Source organism: Ochotona curzoniae, unplaced genomic scaffold (genome assembly GCF_017591425.1).
Source record: "Ochotona curzoniae isolate NIBS_2020 unplaced genomic scaffold, NIBS_Ocur_1.0 contig_2927, whole genome shotgun sequence".
Classification (NCBI taxonomy): Eukaryota; Metazoa; Chordata; class Mammalia; order Lagomorpha; family Ochotonidae; genus Ochotona; species Ochotona curzoniae.
This window is the reverse complement of record NW_024465654.1, coordinates 3995076-4017593: the sequence shown is the minus strand read 5'-3', so window position 1 is coordinate 4017593 and position 22518 is coordinate 3995076. Positions and strand designations below refer to the sequence as shown.

The following is a 22518-nucleotide window of genomic DNA, read 5'->3' as shown; positions in this document are numbered from 1 at the left end:
ACAAAAAATTATAATAAAAGGAGCTTACGTACTGTGAATAAGTGGGAAATTACAAAGTGAAAGCAGATGCTGTCCAGGTGGCATCATAAGGTAACCCTCCACCTGTGCTGCCGCCATCCCATACGGGCTCTGGTTCGAGTCCAAGCTGCTCCACTTCTGCTTTCCCTGCCAACAGCCTGGAAAAGCAGCAGAGGGTGGCCTGAGGCCTTGGGGCCCTGCATCCACATGGAAGAGCCGGAAGTGTTTCCTGGCCCCTGGCTCTGAAACAGCCCCCATTAGCTGTTGAGGACATTTAGGGAGTAAATCAGCTAGTGGGAGATCTCACTCCATCTCTCTGTACGTCCCTGAAACTCTTTCAAGTAAAAATAAATAAATCTTTTTTAAAAAAAAAAACCTAAACTGGAAATGACATATTAGGGAATTCTAAGGATTGAATAGGATATGACTCACAGACTCAAGTAGTTGTTTACAGTTTAAATCCCCAAAAGTTTTGCATGGTTTGTGCTGAGATATGGTCACTTAAGTGTGTCGGTGCCGAAAGCGTGGTCACTTAACCAGATTGCGCTGTCTGGGCGGTAGAAGACCTTAGGACACTGGAACACCTTGGAGGTTAGTTCTGGGGCGCAGGCCTGGCTGCTCTGTTCTGCTTCCTGGCTTACCATGCAATTGACACTCACTCCACCGTTGCCACCCAGACTGTGGAGCCAGTGGGGCCTGCCAGACTTGCACTTTGGCTCTTCAAAGCCATGAGCCAAAACAAACCTCCCTCCCTCGTACACAGCTTGTCTTCCATGTTCAGTTGGAATGAGGAGGACCTGACCCGTACAACAGGCCAGAGTCTCTCCCCTGTAAGGAACATCTGTTCCCTAGTCCATTGATTTTCTGCGGCCACAAATTGGAATGGTTATCTACCTGTAAACTTCTAGAATCCCTGGCTCGATGAGTGTGGGTGTGGCTGGCTACTCGGCCTGATTTACGGCTGGGCTCCTGCTGAGGCTACTAGTCCACCGCTGGTTTTGTTAGAACACAAACCCCTTGTCATTGTCTCAGTAAGGGGTGAGCTCATTTTTCCTGCCACACCGACAGACCAGGATCACCTTACAAGCAGGTCTGTCTAGTTTTTCAGTGTTGCCTTAGAACTGTCGCAGACTTCCTGTGAGCCGAAATCTCCTTTCTTAGAATTGTCTAGTTTTGGTTTTGCCTCCTAGAGTCACAGAAAATTATGAGTGGTGGTTTAAATCTGCATTTCATAGTTACTCAGGAACATGTATTTTTCTTATTCATGTTAGCTCTGGTATCTTAGTGTGAAATAGTTTCCTGATTTTTCTACTGGTATTTCGCTGTTCAAAAATGTGGCAGAACTGTATGTTCGGATTGCTGTGCTCTTGTCTCACATTATGCTTCGTGTGTATGTGTGCGTGAGGCTGTGTGTACAGTAATGTATACAACTCCAAATCTATACTGAGCCTTGGCGCTTTGCCACTTCCCTGGCATCTCACAATGTGACAGACTTGACATTTCCATACAGTAGCCCATACTGAAAATTCAAACATCATACTAAAACTTGTCGGACGATATACTTCTGTGGAAGTAATGCGGTATCCGTGCTACAAAGGATATTGCCTGTTGGAGGACAAATTCCATTCCCTTTGTTCGGGTTAATCCTCTCTGGTTTTTGTTGTAAGGTGTGCTTCCCTTTGAGTGCCATGTGTGGTCCTTTTTAAAGAGGAAATGTCATTATGCCTGCCTCAGGCAGCCTGAGACTATTAATTTATTTGCTTATTTAGAACTCAGGAAGCTTTCTTTTTTCTCTCTTCTTTCTAGCTTTCTTTTGTAGTTTAGTAACTAAAACTCAACCTCAGAGCTGCCTTTGAACCACCTTCTGAGTTGGGTTCTTTCTGTTCCTCTTCCAGGGCCTCTTGAGATAAAGTGGGAGGAATGAGATCATTGTGTTATAGAGAGAGGCTGGGCGCACTGCTCCTAAGCCACAGGCTAGCTCGCCCGGGACAAGGCTCCCGGCGGGCCAGAGGTCCCATACTCAGCCAGCAGCAGACCCAGTGTTGCTGAGCTTAATAGGAGCCATATGTAGGCTACAGGCTGCAGGCGACATTGGGTCATCAGTCAGGAGGGATCCTCACAAAACCTGGAGAAAAGTGTGCATTATGGAAAAAACTAGGTATGGATTTCAAAATGACTTTCACTAAAATGAACTCTTAATTCCGTTTTTCACTAACTTTTGCATTCCCTTTTAGAATACATTCATAACTAGAGCAAACTCGTTCAGCCCAGAGTCCATATTGGGCATAAGGTGCTTTAATTGATTGGGCCAGATGCAAATATGATTGAATGATGACCATGCTTTAACTAAGTTATCATGCAGTAAGATCAGGGGAGGTGATGTCACCACCTCATTCAGCCAAGACTGCCGCGTGCACTTTTTTCATAAAGTGGACCGTGCTCTGTGCCTGTACTTCCCCTTTTCTTGGGACAGACAGCAGTGAACTTAGGAGCCATCGGCGGAGGCAGGGCAGGAGGAAGAGAGCCTCAACTCTTTCCGCTTGCCTACAAGATACTGAGTCGGGTGTCTCGCTAAAGTATAACAGAGCGAAGCCAGCCTACACCCCTGCTGGGGTAGCTGACAGTGGTAATGCATTTCTTCCACTGAGTCATAAATATTTGAGCACCAAATTCACAAGAAAATTCCTAAATGTAAATACTGCTTTCCATCCTCTCTCAGGATCAAGTTTCAATCTTCCCGTCATAAATGGCCTGGAAAGCACACTGTGTCATCGTCACGTCTTCCCTTTTGTGTCCTTCCCTGCAGTGTGGGGATTGAGAAGGAAAGGGCAGCTTGGGAACTGTCGTGCTAGTATTGAACAGTACTTAGGCGGTGCAAGCTGGCAGATAGACAAGGCGCAGCGCTTCTCTCGGGCTTACACTGCCAAGCTGTAAAATAAGCCGTACATCAGGTAGCCAGGGTAAACCCCTGGAGGGCATACATTTATCATTGATTTGGAGGCAATAAACACTAATTGGTGGTGGTGATCAGCCGCTGCAGACAGGCATGGAAAAGGGCTTAGTGCAGGCTCTCCTGGCTGTTTATTCAAGCAAAATGTCAAGTAAAATTTATAGGTAGTGAGGATGGGAGGCCAGGGGAGGTAGTCTCCCCATGATCGCAGGAAGAAGTGAGCAATGGGGCTCTTTTATGATGTGATGCCCTACACCCAGCAGGACTGTTTCATGTCTGCCTGTTGCTGAGCCCAGAGTTCATTATCCCAATGAGATCAGCTCTGTAATAGGGTCTTTAAAGACAAACAGCAATAAATGTTTAAGTATTACTGGCTCTCATTCACATTCCTGTTTAATTTAAACCTGTACATTTTTATGTCTTAGGCTGTGTATCTTTAATTGTTCGTTGAACCAGCTTCCATTCTCATCTAATTATGTAATGCGCCATAAACAAATTCTTTCAGTTGACAAAAGATTTGTCTACCGTCCCCTTCCTCCTACTCCTGGCTACCAAATCTTTTTGTTTGTTTGTTTCCTTTGCCATAACTGCTCGAAGTCTTGGAGGTGACAGTCTTTTTTTATAATTTTTATTTTTGAAATTTATCGTACAATTCTAGAGTCAGGATTCCCCTCTTGCCCCCGACCCCCAGTTTCCACCCCAGCCCCCGATTGATTTTTCTCATAATGTTACAACTCTTCATAAGGAGTTACAATTTCATCAGTCTCCTATTTAAGTGTGCCCCAATATTGCTGGTACAGACAATGTCAGACAGTCCGTCATCCCATTGTCTAGATACATCCAACGTTTTCACTGGGAGTCCATCTTTTGTTTAGAAGTAGAGATGCATGTTGCATTGTGTTTTCATTTCTGGATATGGTAGTCTCTATTTCTCTACCACTATACATTCTAGTTTGTTTGATGGATTCCTTATATTAGAGGGAACATATGGTATTTCTCTTTTTGTGATTGACTTATTTCACTGAACATAATGGTCTCTAGTTGGGACCACCTAGTTGCACATTATATAATTTCGTTCTTTTTAATGGCTGAGTAATATTCCATGGAGTGGATGTACCACAGTTTCTTTAGCCAGTCCTCTTTGGATGGCCATCTGGATTCTTTCCATGTCTTTGCTATTGTAGATTATGCTGTTGTAACTATAGAATTACAGATCTCCTTCTCATATGTAGCTTTCATTTCTTCTGGGTGTATTCCTAGGATCAGGATAGCTGGGTCTGGAGGTGACAGTCTGAAATTTTCAACAGTGCTTGTGACTCCACCCTGCACTATTCTCATGATGACTCTGATTTTCTAGGTTTGCTGTGGAATTTGTCCTCTAACGACAAACTCAAGAATCTCATGATAACAGAAGCCTTGCTCATCCTGACTGAAAATATCATCATCCCGTTTTCTGGGTGGCCGGAAGGAGACTACCCCAAGGCAAATGGTTTACTTGACTTTGATATATTCTACAATGCCACAGGATGCCTCAGGTAATGCTACCCTGTACCCACCCACAGCAGCCCAGTGGAAAAATTAAAATTAGGCAGCCCAAAGGAAACCAGGATATTTCTACCTCTCTGTCTTTTCTCTAGTTATACTGGTTTTGTTTTGTTTTGTTTTTTGTTTTTCTGAAAGGGACAGAGGTTTTCCATCTGCTTCACTCCCCAAATGCCTACAACAGACAGGACTGGACTAGGCCAAAGCTAGGAACCAAGAATTCAATCCAGCCCCGTACATTGGTGGCAAGACCCAGCTGTCTGAGCCATCACTGCTGTCTTTCAGGTTGCACAGTAACAGAAAGTTGGAATCAGCAGAGCCGAAATTAGAACCCGGGTGCTCCAATATGGCATGGGGCCATCTCAAGAATGACCTTTTCCGTTTTGTTTTGTTTTCATTTGAAAGGCTGAGTTACAGAGTGGGGTAGGGGAAGGGAACCTCCTCAGCCAGCACTGGACCAGGCCGAAACCAGGAGCCAGGAGCTTCATTCAGATCTCCCACCTGAGTGCAGGGGTCCAAGCATTTGGGCTATTTTCCACTGCTTTTCCAGGCACATTGTCAGGGAGCAGGATGGGAAGTGGAGCAGCCAGGACTCCAACTAACACTAACAAATATGATGACAGCGTGCAGGCAGCAGCTTAGCTTAGCTTGGAAGTGTCCTAACTACTATGTCCAATGGCTGATCGAATTTTTTCCTAATTTTCTAAGAGATTCTATTTGGGTGGTACCTAAGGGGATTTATTATGACACTTATTTTATCCCCAAAGTTAATCATAAAGTAATATGAAGGTAGTTCAAAAAGTGTGTGAAAAATGACTTTGAAAGTTTCTTTTGAAGTTCATGTAGTGTTTTCAAATCACATATTTTCATGGACTTTTTGAAGACCCCCTTCCGTACATGGATTTCAGAAATTTTTTTGCTGATTTTGTGTAAAGCTGTGTGGTAGCTGCTCAGGGCCGCGTGAAGACCCTTTCATCTCCTAGGAGATTTAGACGACCAAATGAACTGGAATACAGTTACACTGACGTGTGTGGAGAGCACAAGCTCTCAAAACATAGCGGCTACAACAGCAAAGCAGCTTCCCTGGAACTTGTTAGGGGTCTCAGGTCCCACGGAGAGCTACTGAATCAGAACTCACACAGTAAGGCTGGCTTCCCATCCCCCGCGAGGGATGCTGATGGACACTCAGGTCCAAAAAGCACAGCAGGAGTCCGGAGCCAAGTGGGATCAGGAAGGTGCGAGGCAGGCCAGGCCCTCATGGACTCTCCCGGGTGGGGAGTTGAAGACAGAATCAAATTCTTGAAGGCTTAAGAAGAGCCTGCGTGGTCTCCATGGAATCTCTCTTTTGAACTGCTTTTCCGCAGTGCTTCTGATCCAGCTGCTTAAACACATTTCATGTCTTAGCGTTTGTCTGAGGTGCCATGGCCTTACCATGTCAGGTTTCTTACCAGGCAGACATAGCAGTCAGAACTGTCCATTCAGAGTAGCAAAACCTTAGCTCAAGGTCACAGAGCCTCATTTACTGACCTGTGGAAGTGAAGGAAGTAGACGGTGAGCCATGGCCTCCTCGCCTGGGAGAGAAATTCAGCAGCCTTGGGACTCATTCTTTTTTGTCTTGAGCTCATCTCTGCTGGATCTTGTTTTAGACACTGGGCTGCTTCTTTACAAATGTCACAGGCGAACTTTACTTGGGCCTTTGTCAGACAAAGTCAGCCTGTTGCTCCAGAGGCCCATGCCAGGCTCAGGGAAGTCTCATTCCGGCCTGCTTCAGAGACGTACATGTCATTTGAAATACCCTTCCCTGGGCCTGGTGCCATGGCCTAGTGGCTAAAGTCCTTGCCTTCAAAGCGCCAGGATCCCATATGGGCACTAGTTCTAATCCCAGCGGCCCCACTTCCCATCCAGCTCCCTACTTGTGACCTGAGAAAGCAGTTGAGGATGACCCAAAAGCCTTGGGACCCTGCACCCATGTGGGAAACCCAGAGGAAGTTCCTGGCTCCCGGCTTCGGATCGGTGTAGCACCAGCCATTCTGGTCAGTTGGAGCGTGAATCATCAGACAGAAGATCTTCCTCTCTGTCTCTCCTCCTCCATGTATATCTGACTTTCCAATAAAAATAAAATAATCTTAAAAAAAAAAAAAAAAAAGAAATACCCTTCCCTGAACTGGCCTTGCCTAGTCAGGTATACTTTGCTATATGCAACAATGGTCAACTCAGATATCAAGAGGCACAGAAATGCTTGTTTGAGCAAACAAAACAAAAATTGCAGCCTAGACAAGACTACTTGCAAAAGTTTGTGGTGGCAAGTGTTTAATCTAGAGGTTAACTGTCTCTTGGAATGCAGCCGCGCTCTGCACCTGAGTTCAGTCTCCTGAGGCAACTGTGGCTGAGTCCTTGCCGTGCTCAGCTTGTCCCAGTGTCAGCAGTGACCAGGAGGGAGGGAACCAGTGAATGGCAGATATTTGTCACCTCTCTTTATCTTCCAAATAAACACATTTTAAAAGTTTATGTAGAAATTGACTCAAAATACAAGATTGAAATGCATGCGTAATTCTTCCATAATATGCATGTTGCATGAATGTTTTGACTAACCCTTCTGTCTATGAATTTCTGATTTTATTAATCAAAGAAAAATGTCTTTTAATTCCAATTTCCAAGAGCTTTATGAGGTACCCATGACCAGTGTTTTTGCATTGGGCCACACTGTGTTCCCTCCGCAAACATGCCTTCCACACACCAGTTCCCTTTGCATAGTCAGAACTGAACTGATCAACCAGGAAGCATTTTCTGTTATCTGTCCCTGGAATACTTAGTCTCCTCATTTATAGCCATCTTTCAAAAGCTCGTTTTATGTTCTACCTACAAGTGGGATCATGAAATACTTTTATTTATTTTATATATAAATAAAAATTATATAAATTAAACCATTCATTTTTAAATATAAAAAAGCTAATTCTATATGTTTTTCTTAAATCTTTTTTCTCTGATATCAGGCCTAATTCCTAGCATAGTATAAGGAAGCATATATAGTTTTTGAATGAAATGAGCAACTCAGTGAATAAGCAAATGAAAACCAGTCTGTGGGATTTGTGACAGAAAGTAAATAAAGAAACAGAAGTTGAAAACACAGGCTAAAGCCAGATTGTGGGGGCCTTGAGGGCAGTGTTAAGGAATTCCTTATTTTTCTTTTTTCTGCAAGCAAAATTTGCTTTGTGGAGGACAGAAATACAAGTTTAGTGGAAGAGGAAGGAGTTACAGTATTTCTAGAAATGGTACATTGAGCAACTGAAAAGTTTTGAATCTCTTCTGTGATCTCCAGTTCTGAACAAAGATCAGAAAATACATGAGCATACCTCAGAAAGTTTATGGAAAAGTGGAATTAAAACATGCATTGGCTTTGATATAAAAGAAGTTTCAAATTCATGCTTAGGTTTTTTCATGAAACAAATTTTCTATAAACTTTTGAAGAATTCTCTGTGCATGGAATTCAAAAATATTTTTGTACCAGTGTGTATTTTGTCTCTTAATTCTACATTCCACACATCTTTTGAAGTGCCTTTATTCCTAAAATAGGAAAGGCAGTACCTTGGTTGGCATATGTGTTCCAGAACATGTAAGACTCCAATCAGAATGGCAATGTTTTAGAGTTTTTGCAAAATGATCCCTGCTACTGATTTGAGCTCTTTCTAAAGGCAGAATGTAGCACAATCCTGGGAAATTGAGTACCACGCTCTGTGTGCTTCCTAAAATGTCTGCTCTTATTTCATCTGTATATCTAGTTTATTTCAAAAATAGCTAACATTTATTTTTTTTTTAGAAACTATTCTAAGCTATATAGGAATTTTCTCAGTATACTCACCCTTGTCAAGGAGATTTTCCCTAGTTTTGTAGATGAGAAAACTGCTATTAAGGGAGCTTAAGTGGTTTTTCCCAAACAGCTGATAAAAGAGCTGGAATTCAAAGCCAGGAGGCCAGCCTTCAGAACCCTAGCTTTTAATCAGAATGCTAGCTACATTTGTGTTTGGCGTGTGTCCACAGTACCCCATGCCATGATGTCAAGAAGGCCATTGTACAGCGGGCCCAGTTCTCGGCAGGACACTGGCTCTGTGTTTCTGTGTTTTGCTGTAGACGTTCTATACAGGTGGAACTCAGTGGTGTTTAGTCAGGATGAAGCAAATCGAGTTGGTACCTTCCCGAGAAGAGAGCCACGTAGGTGACTGCAAGGTAGCTAGCTGTCGCCACGTGGCCACCAAAGGCCGGGAGGAACATATTCCAGATGTCAGACATGAGAAAATGGATCTCAGAAGCAGCAGTTTAAGAACGCTGATTTCCATGACGATAGAGTCGTCTGCTGAGTAGCCACTTTTTATCCCCTGCCTGCTCTAAATGTGTTTTCAGACAGATATTGACTGCTTCTGGTAAGAATCAATGTTAGTTATCCTTCAAGACCATGAAATCAACAACTCTCTTAGTTGGTACTAATTCATATGAGCTAATCCGTCCCTGGTGGATTGAGAGGCAGCAGAGAGATGCTGCTCTACTAGCAGCATTGATTTTTGGCATGTTTGATTTCGCTTAGTGTTTTACAATCCTTTCATCTGTCTGCTCTGGAGAGGAATTTTAAGGAACACCAGTGACTTTCTCTGTCGACTAGGCTTGACACTGAGAATTTCTGGTCTGCATGTGGCAGTCGTGCAAGTTAAGATGTGTGCTTCTGCTGAGCTGGCGACTGTGATTCGTTCTCCTTTCCAGCCAGCTCCAGTCAAAGCACATCCACCCAAGAGAGCATGAACGGCCTGACTTCTGACAAGGCCAACACTGCAGGTGCAGCGTATGTGCCCAGTAGCCAATGATTCACTTGGAGGCTTAGCATCTGCCTGCGGCATTAGCCAGGGCCTAGGTGCTGACTTTAGATTCCTTTGGAATTATGTGCTTTTCATGAATGAAGTCTTCCACTGAAAGGCGATAGAGATTTTACAGTTGGCACAATGATGGGCTCCTGCAAGTTTGTGTTCTGAAGTTACACCAGCATACTGAGCAGTAAACACCGAGGTAGGAAGGGGCAAGTAAACCGACTGCTCCTGTGCGTCCTGGAGCTGCTCCGTGAGGACAACCATTGGCATCTTTTCATGACTCCATATTCAGTGACATAATGTTGGCAGCTTGAAATCAGCCTCAGTGAGAGTGTTCTCAGAAGCTGGCACCTGCTCTCCCTGGGCCCCCCCATCCTGTTCCTCTTTGTTAAGTATTTTCCAGCCCCGCTCCTGAATTGTCCTTCACTGATTACCGTAACATCAAAATGTGAACAGCTAGGACACAGACACATTTCCCAAAAAACATCTTTTTTTTTTTTTCTTTTTCAGAGAAGCAGTTCCTGGGTTTTCTTGTAATGGATTATGAATTTGATAATTTTTTTTCAAAGTTGTCTTTATTTACTTGAAGTAAATGTTAAATGTTTCCTAACTGATTCCAACTAATAGGGTATTCAGATACCTGAAATTCCAGATTTGTGTGGTAATCACCGAATTTTGAACTACTGGAAAAGCCTCCTTTGATTCTGTATCCCCACTGCATGTACATGTTTGCCTTTGTGCACACACTGTACACACACACACACACACACACACACACACACACACACACACACACAATGTGGTCCTTTTCGTCCCTGTGTAACCTGGGATTCATAGTGCCAGCTCTGGGAGTTGTGACTGTGTTCCATAGCACTTATTCAAAAACCTTTGGATGTCGGATAAATAATGCCAGTGGTTCTTACCAGAGGTAAATCCAAAATTTGGGCCAAAGATTCCTCATACCATTCTTTTATTAGTCTTTTTTTAAATTTTTAGTCTTTTTTTTTTAATTTTATGACACAATTTCATAGAGTGTAGGATTTCCCTTTTTCTGAGTTCTATTTATTTATTTATTTGAAAGGCAGAGTGACAGGGAGACACACACACAGATCCTTCATCTGTTGATTCACATCCCTTATGTCCACAACAGCCAGAGCTGAGATGGGGAAGCCAGATGTCAGGAGCAAGGAATTCTACTCAGGTCTCCTCATGGGTGTCAGGAATCCAGTTACTTATACCATCATCCACTGCCTCCCAGGGGCATTAACAGGAAGCTGGGTCAGGAGTGAAGTCAAAATTCCATCTCAGGCATGCTGATATGGCTTCTGGGCACTCCAAATGGCAATGTGACCTATTGTACTGCAGTGCCCATATCTTCCAGATCCTTCTTATGATGGCATCTTTTTCCTTTTTCTTCTCTTGCACCTTCTGAAGCAACGTATGAGTAAGAAATTGGTATGCCTTCTGAAGACAGGCCCTGAGCAAATTTATGACCACAAAGAATGGTAGGGTTTCAGAGTGTTAGACAGCACTTGAAACCAAGCATGAGTACATCCAGGCAGTCTGTTCTGGCGTTCTCATTCTTCAGTGGAAGAACTTAAGTGCCTGAGACTCTTCCGCAGTTATATATAGAAATATTTATCAGAAATTGGAGGCTGGCCGCCATTTCAGTCTTTTTGGGCTTTTACCACTGGCATATGTCCAACCTTATCACTGCCTCCATACTCAGTGAATGCCTGCTGAATCTAAAGCAACGTGAGTTTCAGAAATTCCACAGGGTATGAATAGGACCTAACTTCACCCTGGAGCAGCTTGTGACTAACAGAGATGATAAGCACCTGAAGAGGTCCTAACAACACTTTTGATAAGAGGAATAAAAGAAGGAATGAGCTGGAATAGAGACAGTTGGCTGCCTGAGGTTGCCTGAGGGAAGTGATTGGAGCAGGTCATACTTAAAGACCTGTTAAAGGATGAGTGGGGGTGTCTGAATGTCCCTCTCTGTCTTAGGTTCACTTTTCTATCCCTTGTCCGCCTCATTTTTAAATATAGTCACATATAAAATACTAATGCATAAATTCTTGAAAACACATTTTCCTTAAGAAAAGGGCTTATAAAATTCTACCATTTTAAAAATATTTATTTATTTTTACTGGAAAGTCAGATTTTACAGAAATAAAGGAGAGACAGAAAGATCTTCCATCTGCTGTTTCACTCCCCAAATGGCTGCAACAGCCAGAGCTGAACTGATCCAGAGCTAGGAGCCAGGAGGTTCTTCCAGATCTCCCGTGTGGGTACAGGGTCCCAAGGTTTTGGGCCATCCTCTGCTGCTTTCCCAGCCCATAAGAAGGGAGCTGGATGGGAAGTGGAGCAGGCAGAACACAAACCAGCACCCATATGGGATGCCAGAGCTTGGAGGAGAAAGAGTAACCACTTGAGGCAACATGCTGGGCCAAAGTTGCTATCTTAATCTTGTCCACAGTCATGAAAGCCAACCTAGGGCTTGTCATTTTGTCTGAAATGACAGGCTAAAATAATGCCATATTACATTGTAAAAAATAATCCCCTTTCCTTGGTTATATTTTAGAACCATACATGCCAGTTCAATAGGAAAAGCAATTGGTAATTGCATTTCCCCTGTAAGTGACTCCAGCTTCTTCCCTCCACCCCCACCATCCCAGTCATTGAATAGTATATATTTTGATGAATGTATAATAACCTCTTATAAGCTTACCAAAATTCACACTGTCTTTGATGAAACTTGCATTGTCACAAAGCATTGCAAATCTAGCCGATTCAGATAGTCAGAGGAAACAAATTATACTTTCATAAACAAAAACTGTAACTATCAGTCTTATTCCTTAAGAGCCATAGGTTCAGAGACAAGTTTTTTGGGGATATTAATAGCTGATACTCCCTGGAAAAAGCATGTCCTCCACATAAATTGTGCATATCTGGAAATCAGACATTAGAACTGTACTGTAGCCACATTTCCTTAATTATATGTGTCATTCTAATTGCGTTTGATTACACATCCCTTGTTCTAGATATTCATGACAAAATAAGCCTTACTTGTTCCAGCGCTGTACACAATCCCAGATAATTAAGAAGATACTTAAATAAAGATCTGTGTTTCCCAATTGTCAAGTAACTATTTTTATTCTCTGTAAGAATGTGGATCCAAAATCATGCCAGAATCATCTTCTTTGAAAACCATAACCTGAATGCAGATATTTCTGGGAAATAGTTTACCACACTACCAGTGAAAAACGTTACATGAGATCATGTTAACAGGGCAAGCCAGAAAGCAGCATTTCCAGGAAAAGAAAGACATTTGAACATCAACTATGATCTCCACGACTAGGCTAATTTGAGGCTACTTAAGCTCTTCATTTTTAACCAAAGCAATAGGAAGCCCATACATTGTAGACTAGGTGCTGTTTCTTGTCTATGTCAGTCATAACCATGTGTTATGTTGGCCATTTCAGGTATACAAACAAACATTTGATTTAATGAACTAAATTACTTAAACTTTTTTTTCAGATGTATTTATTTGAAAGAGTTGCAGAGAGGACAGTCAGAGAGGTCTTCCACCCGCTAGTTCTCTGCCCTGATGGGGCTGGGCGAGGTCAAAGCCAGGAGCCAGGAGCTCCATGCAGCTCCCCCACGTGGGCAGGAGTCGTCTTCCCTTGCTGTCCCCAGGCCATTAACTGGGAGCAGAGCAGGCAAGACTAACCAGCGCCTCCTGGGAACCTTCTTCATTGGTGGGGCTTTACTTTATAAATTCCTACGTGTTTGTAAAAGGTGTAAGTAGCATTCAGATGGGCAAATACAGTCTTGCTTTTTTTAAAAAAAATTGTAATCTAAGCCTCAGGGGTTTTAAGTCATGGGTTTGAAATCCCTCAGCAATTCTTGTTACATCAAACAAACTAGATGAAGGAGGCTTATCTGGTCACCACCCTGGTCTCTTGGAGCCCAGTGTTTATCTGATGGAGTTGTTGAGCAGCACGTCCAGCAGCCAGCGCTTGCAAAGATCCCTGCTCTCCAGTCACGTCCTCACCGGATCTGCCCAGACATGATGTAGCATTTCTCTCTCTCCGTATCTGTCAGGCCTCCAACACTGAAATGCAGTTCTCAGGAGCTGCTAAAGAAACTATATGCGTGGAGTAATATCAAAGAAGAAAAAAGGAAACAGTAATTTTTCCTATTATATCAAGAGGATATATATATATATATATCTTGTTTATTTACTTATTTACTTATTTCCAATGATACACAAAAGCAGAGCTAAGGAATTTTTTTTAATTTATTTATTTTTATTGGAAAGTCAGATATCCAGAGAGGAGGAGAGACAGAGAAGAAGATCTTCCATCCATTGATCCTTTCCCCAAGCGGCCACGATGGCCAGAGCTGTGCCGATCCAGAGTCAGGAGACCGGGGCCTCTTCCAGGTCTCCCACACAGGTGCAGGGTCCCAAGGCTTTGGGCCATCCTCAGCTGCTTTCCCAAGCCACAAGCACGGAGCTGGATAAGAAACAGGGTCACCGGGATTAAACCAGTGCCCATATGGGATCCCAGTGTGTTCAAGGTGGGGACTTTAGCCACTAGGCCACCGTGCCAGGCCCACTAAGGGATTTTTAAACATAGATTTTTCTGCTCCATCACCCTCTGTTTCTAATGTGTGACAGACGGTGACATGTCATTATTTTTGCTTACCCTGGAAGGGGCGAGGTGTGGAGGTACAGGACCTTGCTGGACCTCCCAGGACTGCTCCTGTGTGCAGAAGGTTGCTAGTTCCTTCAGGAACTGATGCTGTCTTCTGAGTCCCAGACAAGCCCTTCTTCAGCCATAAGGTTTTGTTCTCTGAAGTTCAAGTGAGGCTCTCCTTTTGTTGTGTGCAACCACAGCCGCCTGTGCCTCGGCTTCCAGGACAATCACAGACAAGGCCCAAGTGTTCGATATGTGTCAGCCCAGAGTTGAACAAAAGCCCAGACCTACATCTTAAATAACAGGAGGAAGAAGGATGCCTCCTTGTCAGCTGATGTCTTATCAAGCACTTACTTGGGTCTTGGAATGAATTCTGACTCTGTCTACCAAGTGCTGGATTGACTGGCACCCCTTGGGGCATGACTGCACAACTTACAGTAGACAGGATTTGAAGCCTGTAATTGTTGTTGAATACAAGATGCAGCCACAGTTTTTTAAAGCACGTTGATCACTACTTAGTATACTGGTCACACCTTGAAGAGTCGTGCCCTGTACTTGGCTTCAACATCCAACTGCAGCTGTAGACTCCAGCTCCCTGCGATTCCAAGGGTGGTAGCTCAGGAATCTGGGTTCCTGCCACCCATGTGGGAGACCTGGAATGAGTCCCCAGCTTCAGTTCCACTAGACCCAGACCATTGCAGGCATTTGTGGAATAAGCCAGCAGATGGAAATGTACTGTGTCTCTCAGTCTGTGTGTGTGTGTGTGTGTGTGTGTGTGTGTGTGTGTGTGTGTGTGTGTGTGCATGCACATAGCCACACAGAGACCATCTTACCTGGAGAGCCAGAGAAAAGCCCTGCTAGAACCAATGAGTTCTGGTTGCAAATGCTAGCCAAAGGACAGGATTCTGAACTAAATTCCAGGTGTATTCTAATTTCTGGAGTTCTTCAGAATGACAGGTCATGTGTTCCTAAGTTGTCTCCCATATGGCTTAGCACACACACTGAATTGCAACTGTTTTTCTGTTTAGTTTACCATATGAATTGAGGTTTAATCCCACTATCAACAATCTTAAAGACGTGCCCTTCTTCTTTCCAATTCCGGCAAGATCCAGAGTATTTTCTTCTCCCTTTTTCATTGTGATGTTCAGGAACATGCACAATGAGTGATGCTGGACAGTCAGGAATCTCCTGATTATCTTTCAGCCAAAATACCTGAATCCTCCTAAGTAAATGAGGCTGTGCCACCGGTCCATTGGACATTTCATTGGCAGACTGTCTAGTGTGCCACACCTCACCCCTTACACATCATACTGCCAAACTGTTCCTAAAGTCAAACACCAGCTTACAGGTCAGCAGTGCCTGAACGTTTGGAACTAGTGGAAGTGAAGAATTTCAAGACAGCCTTGCTTTTGTTTGAAAAGTGGCTCGTATCCTTATTCACATCCTTTCTCCTTAGAAAAACCTTGGTGGCCCTTAGCCTAAAAGCCCCCAGTCTAGGAACCCGTTTTTGTTTGCATCGTATGTTGAAGGCAGTGACAGAGAGAAATCTTCCATCTGCTGGTTCTCTTTCCAGTCCCAACAGTTGGGGCTGGGACCCTGTATGGAGAGCAAGGATCCAGAATCAGAAATACAGCTGAGCTCAAACTCAGGGCTGTGCCACGGGATGATGAAGGCATCCCATGCGGCATCATTTCTTGAAGATGTATTTATTTCTATTTGAAAGGAAGAATTGCAGAGAAAAGGACAGCCAGAGAGAGAGATCTGAGTGTCAGAACTGAGCTGATTCAAAGCCAGGAGCTTCTCCAGGTCTCCCCTGTGCATGCAGGTACCTGAGAACTTGAACCATCTTCTGCTGCTTTCCCATGTCATATGCAGGGAGCTGGATCGGAAGTGGAGCAGCCAGGACATGAACGAACATCCATATGGGATGCCAATGCTACAGCAAGAAAACTAGGCTACAGTAGCTCCCCAGGAGACATCTTCATCACTGTGCCGAATTTCCACCCCTTGGGAACCTAGTTTTTTTCACTGTAAAACACAATGTAGTTTGTTTCCTTACATGGACCTACATATTTACTCAAATTTAGGCTAAATTATACTAGAATTCAAATCATGAGCACCAAATTTAAAAATTCATTCTATGGGTAAGCCTGATAGTTCTTATTAAGTAATTACTTGGGTTTGTGTGCTCATTCTTTTTTTTTTAAATAATTTTATTATTTTGATGTGTTTCATGTATATGTTCCTTATTATTATATATCATTAAGCTCCACTGGTTTGTCTATGGGAGACAGAAATAAATATTTATCAGAACTCAGGAGATAAGCTGGAGAACGATTAATTCTGCCTACGGATAGCCGTGTTAATCAATTCCCAAAACTCAGGTGCTGGCTACTGAGAAAGTATTTTAAGATGGATACATCATCTTCTACGACTATTAGCTATTTTCAGAATGGTACAGAACAAACTGCCTTCTGTTATAAAATAATCTACCCTTACCATTTCTATACTGGGAAGTTGAGGAAGGTAGGAACTATTTCTGATATGCAGGAGCAAATACTGAAGCAGTAGCTTCCATGCACTTCCTGTCAGCAAAGGTATCAGCTGCCAGAATCCCCTGATAAGTTCCATTTCAAGCAAGTCGAGTCTGGATAATGCCACGCTTCAAGGCCGCAGTCAGTACGTGTGAACTGGCAGTACTGCCAAATCCAGTTACCGTTCAGACTCAAAATAAACACCCTCAAGTTAAACACTGCTAAGTCATCCATCTGCCAGGTAACTAGTGGGCTGACCCAAGAGGAAGGACAGGCCTTTTGAGTTGTCAAAGCAGTTTTTGACCACGGCCATTTTTTCAAACCAGCAGTTGAAAAGCTCAGAGGAGAGCTCTGAGACACGTGCTTTCATGATCTTGTGGTGGGGGTGGGGAGGGAACATCTGTGGTGTTTACTAAACAAATGACAGGCTGGCCACCTGCTAGAGGAGCTGGCTCTCTTCTGGGTTGTGTTGATAAGAACTAAGAATGGAGAAGAGCCCAGATATTTGCTGTCACCAGGAAAAGCTAAATTCTGTAAGTAGGCCTCACTTTCTTCACGTGCAGAAGAAGGAGGCCTGAAAAGATCCTTTCATTTTGTTAGGTTTCCTGAGAGCCCATGATAGTGAAAGGACTCAGAAAGAACAGCGAGAATGTTGACTCGAAGCCAGAGCAAAAATGGTTTGAGATTATACCATGATTCATTACCTTTTTCTTAATTGTCAAATAATCAAAGACAGTGGAAATAGGGGAGTGAATCTTTAATCTTTTTAGAAGAGTCACAATCACTAAAGGAATTTTATTAAAATTTAAAATTCCATTGTTTCAATTCAGCAATCATTAAAATATTGGTGTGTTATACTGGTCTTCTCATCTCAACTGTTAGATTGCATGATGAAATAGCTATTTTGTGACTTAAAGACAGTGAGCATTGTCAATTTCAAAGAGTTTATTAGCCTACAAGTGTGATCTTTGAGAGAACATAGTAGTACATTCTACACTTCCAGGTTTCCTCAGCTCTTGATATACTTCCGTTTGCTTCTTTGGCAAATATTCACTGAAGAGGTATTGTGGAACAGGAGCCCCCCCCCCCTTTTTTTGTAAGATTTATTTTTATTATCTTTTTATTGGAAAGGCGGATATACAGAGAGGAGAGACAGAGAGAGACAGATCTTCCATCCGATGATTCACTCCCCAAGTGAGCACAACGGCCAATCCTATGCCGATACGGAGCCTGGAGCCTCTTCTGGGTCTCCCATGCAGGTGCGGGGTCCCAAAGTTTTGGGCCGTCCTCGACTGCTTTCCCAGGCCACAGGCAGGGAGCTGGAAGAGAAGCGGGGCTGCCGGGATAGAACCGGCGCCCATATGGGATCCCGGGCGTGCAAGGCGAGGACCTTAACCACTGCGCCACCGCGCCGGGCCCAACAGGAGCCCTTTTAAAATAAAATAGTACAATTACATTGGTCCTTAAAAAAGTTCATGGAAAATGGAACTGAAAGAGGGTGCAAAATAAGGATTTTCAGATATTTCATGGAAAATCTGTGTTATGGGAAACTATATATGAATTTCAAAACTTTTTATGACGCTAAAATATTTTCATTTTATTTTCATGAACTTTTTTTAAGTACTAATATTATGTTAGAGATCAAGAAAGTAAGACTAAAAAAGGTATCAATTTTACTTCTTGATGCTCGGAATGATACCACAACATTATGAAGAAAAAGTCTTGAATATATTTTGGATAGTTTGGCTACCGGTAAAAGAAACTGGTTTGATGCATTCTATCTTACAGGAACAGTTCTTAGCAATTAACATTGGCTAAAGGGAACAGTCATGATTCTCAGATTCTGAAGTCTGCAGGGGTGTGCTTTCTTGTTCATTGAAGCAGCAACGTTTTAGGGAAAAGACATTTTTGAATGGCTAATGTGAAGAAGAAAACCATAATCCAAGGGAAGATAGTAACAATAATACCAGGATGTATACATGGTCTCAATCTCCAGTGTTATACCAAAATACATCATCTTGCTGTATTTGACATGCTTCATTCCTGTAAGAGGAAGCATGGTCCACTTGCAGATTTAGTTACTCTTTATAGAAAGGAGTCCTAGGTTATAGCTAGAAATAGACCAAGCGCAAAGTTTATTGGTCAGGATTCTTTATTTTTTTTAAGGCAAGGACTTTATTCTTTTTTATCTATTTGAAAAGCAGAGAGGAGAAAACCGGAGAGCTTTCATCCACTAACTAAGCCCCCAGATACCCACAGCCATGGGCAAAACAGAGCAGGGACTCCCAGGTACTCCACAATAGGGGATTTGGGTGGCTCAACTGGTATCAGTTTGACTGCTAGAAAATGCCCACTCCAGAAGTCATGCTTTTTAATTAGGTTTTATACACTAGAAAATTGCTTTTTTCCTGGCCTCTCTCTGCCATTTTCATTATAAAGTCATACTATACAGCGTTTGATTTAATATTTGTAACAGTTTATAGTTAAATCTACCAAACCCCAAAATGATGCAGTCTAACATACTTGTTACAAATGAGGAATCATGACAACTTTAAGTTCTTTTAGAATTAGTATGTGAAGTATTTGACTTCTACCTGAATCAACCCTGTGCTGCTTACTTGGGAAGTGAACAAGCTGACAGGGAACTTCTTTGTGTAACTCTGATTTTTTAAAAATGATTTCTTTATTGGGGCTTGTGTATGGAAAGATTTTTCTCCCTCTCTCTTACCCTTTCAAATAAATAAATAAATACATCTCCTGATTCACTTTCTAGGTGGCTCCAGGAACCTAGGCTGGACCTGGTCAAAGCCAGAAGCCCAGAGCTTATTTGGGGTCTCCCATATGGTTGTAGGGTACCAAGCATTTGGGCCATCTTCAGCTTTCCCAGTTATATTAGCAAGGAGCTGGATCAGAAGTGGCTTAGCTAGGTCTTGAACTAGTGCCAATATGAGATGCTGGCATTGCAGGCGACTGCTTTATCCATTGTACCACAATGCTGGCCCCTGACTTCCAAATAAATAAATAAATCTTCTAAACACCAAGACATGAAGTGAATCAAGACCTGGATATCCAGTGCATTATGATGTCTAATGTGCTGTTCGTTCTTTTAGTGGAGAATACTTGGTTCTCTGTGCCCTCCAGCGAGTGGCATGAAGCCTGAAGAGTGCCCTTGCCTTGGTGCTTGGAGTGAAGCAGACATGGCCACGTGTTGTTTGGCGATGTTTGGAAGTTGTGCCCAGCTTTGACAACCACTGGGCATTGGTCATCTGCTGACCCTGAGATGCTGTCACAGATTTACCAGCTGCCACACACCAGCATTGAGCATCAGTTAAAGCTCTCAACTAAGAGCCGTGTGATACATGACCTCAGCAGTGGTTTTTTTAATCTGTTTTTCTTGATAGAAACATGAGCTCAGCTGGCTCTGATGGGAGGAAAGTGATGAGAAAGTGTGATGGGCTCATCGACTCCCTGGTCCACTATGTCAGAGGAACCATTGCGGATTACCAGCCAGATGACAAGGTAATTCTAGGTTAAATATCTCACATGTTGAGTTGTCTCTCTTTGTCCTAGCAGGACATTTCAGAGTATTTCTAAAGTAGCTGCTTAGGTTTGGATTTATTCAGACTCACTTGCCAATCCTAAAATTTCCCGTCCAGCTCCAGGAAAACTGAAATTTATCCAGCCTCATTATTTTAGGTTTTTTTTTTTTTAAGCCCAACAAACCTGTGCAACTTTTCTATGAGAAAATTGAAAAGTAACCCATATGCTCTGTGTTACACCATGAGCTTGAATTTGTCTCTTCCTTCATCTCCTCAAACTTGCTTACTCTGTGTAATCTTTACTCATGGCCATCATCCCACAAAAAGAAGATAAAAATGTGAGTACATCTCTCCCTCCCTTCTGACCTCCGCTGACAGCAGGTCACACATACCCTGGCTCAGAAAAGTTCTGTGCTATAACTTTTGTCCTCATTTTTGCCTCTTCTCTACTGAGTAGATTGCAGTAGCCTCCCCAGTGGTCCCTGTTGACATTATCTCCTCCGATTCTCCAACTCAGCATTGCTACAAGTAAGTTTTGTGTCCAAACTACAACTAGAAATTCAGCCTGAACTTTTGAGCATTGTCCTCCTGACCGCTCATCGGGGAACCTTAGCCTTTCAAGCTGTCATCTTCCACTTCCCCCAGAACCCCACGGCCAGAGCACGTCCAGTTGCAGCCATCACATCTGTCCAGGCCACTGCCGCGATGCTCTGCTTGCACAGGAGAATCTCATTGTATGTGCTTAGTATTCGTGTCCTGTTTTCTCAGGCCACAGAGAACTGCGTGTGCATTCTTCATAACCTCTCCTACCAGCTGGAGGCAGAGCTTCCAGAGAGATACTCCCAGAACGTCTATATTCAAAACCGAAATATCCAGACTGACAACAACAGGAGTGTTGGGTGTTTTGGCAGCCGAAGCAGGAAAGTAAAAGAGGTATATCGGGAGACAGAGAAAGCGTGTGTATGTGTGTGTGTGTGTGTAAGTGTGTATACTGCATGAGTATATGTGCATGCATTTCTGAGTATTTAGTGGGTGGGCATTGTTTTAAGTTCTTTGGGTCTTTACATCAACCCTTTGAGTTGTATATTATTAACACCACCATGTACCCATGAGGAAATGAGTACTGAAAGGTTAATTAAGTTTCCTATAACGTTCCAGCAAATAACTGGAAGGGGTGGCATCCAGTCCCAGGCAATCTGGCTGCATGATTGCATTGTTAGCTATTAAAATCTATTTGTCCTTCAGGTTAGAAAATAAGCTTAATGCAACATGGCCAATAGTACATGCATTGTTTTAATGCCCAAAGCAGCTTAATGGTTGATTTTGAGCATTCTAAAAGCAAATGTCAGACACGCTGAAGGCAAACCTCATTACAGGGAAGAATACATATTTGGGATTTGAAAGAATGTGACCCTTTACTCCTCTGAATATCATATTTGTGAACTTGGAGAACAGCTGGTAAATTTAGAAGTCTGATGCTATCCTGGACAACCTGTCCAGGACAGGGCTGTTTTCTTATCTTCGGAGTGGTTGAGACTGATTTAGCATTTAGCTTAGAAGCAGCCTGAAAGCCATTCTAGAACTATCTGTGCTTAGTCCTCAGAATTCTCACATGTTATGAAATGAACAGTTCAACGTAGGATGATGTTAGAAATAGTCATGATGGGCTGAAAGCTAAGGAGCTTGTTAAGTTTCTTCTTCAAGGACTTTGGGGACAAATTATTAGTCTTTTCAGATCACGTTTTGGTCTCTTGGTTTGAGTGTGGATTGTAGACCCTCCTTGAAGTATATTAATCGCGGATTCTCTTGTGTGTGGTTAGCACTACCAGGACATGCCGATGCCAGAGGAGAAGAGCAACCCCAAGGGTGTGGAGTGGCTGTGGCACTCCATCGTGATTAGGATGTATCTGTCCTTGATTGCCAAGAGTGTCCGAAACTTCACGCAGGAAGCCTCTCTGGGAGCTCTCCAGAACCTCACAGCAGGAAGTGGACCAGTGAGTAATTACGCCCCTTCTTCTACCTAAAAAAAACCCCACAGTACACACACACACACACACACTCCTGTTAGGTTCAGGAGTGAAGCATAAGCATGAACCAACAGCAAGAGCTTTCTCACTTCCCAGGACAGTTCTTAGCAATTGCCAGAGAATGTTCCAGCTCTCCAAGGCCTTCAGCTTTGCCTCTAAGCAAGCCAAGCCTTACCGTAGACACAAGACTTGGCGATACCTGTGCTGTTCAGCATCACTCAGTGCACGTTTCAGAATCTCACTCCAGCGGTCCAGGTGGATCAGGGTGTCTGTCACAACTAGACTTCAGTGCCCTGGGCGTTACAATCATGTTGCATCTTCATTTGTTCTGTTGATTTCGTTCCCAAACAGC

General features: G+C 43.1%; 1 protein-coding gene across 1 annotated transcript in view; it reads left to right on the top strand.

Annotated features, from left to right (window-relative positions):
- Nucleotides 1-22518, top strand: part of PKP2 (plakophilin 2) — a 74127-nt gene that overhangs the window by 35748 nt on the left and 15861 nt on the right. The window contains exons 6-9 of the mRNA XM_040978876.1: nt 4326-4503; nt 20002-20119; nt 20908-21072; nt 21960-22133. Of these exons, the coding sequence (XP_040834810.1) occupies nt 4326-4503; nt 20002-20119; nt 20908-21072; nt 21960-22133 (635 nt within the window). The remainder of the gene's footprint in view (nt 1-4325; nt 4504-20001; nt 20120-20907; nt 21073-21959; nt 22134-22518) is intronic.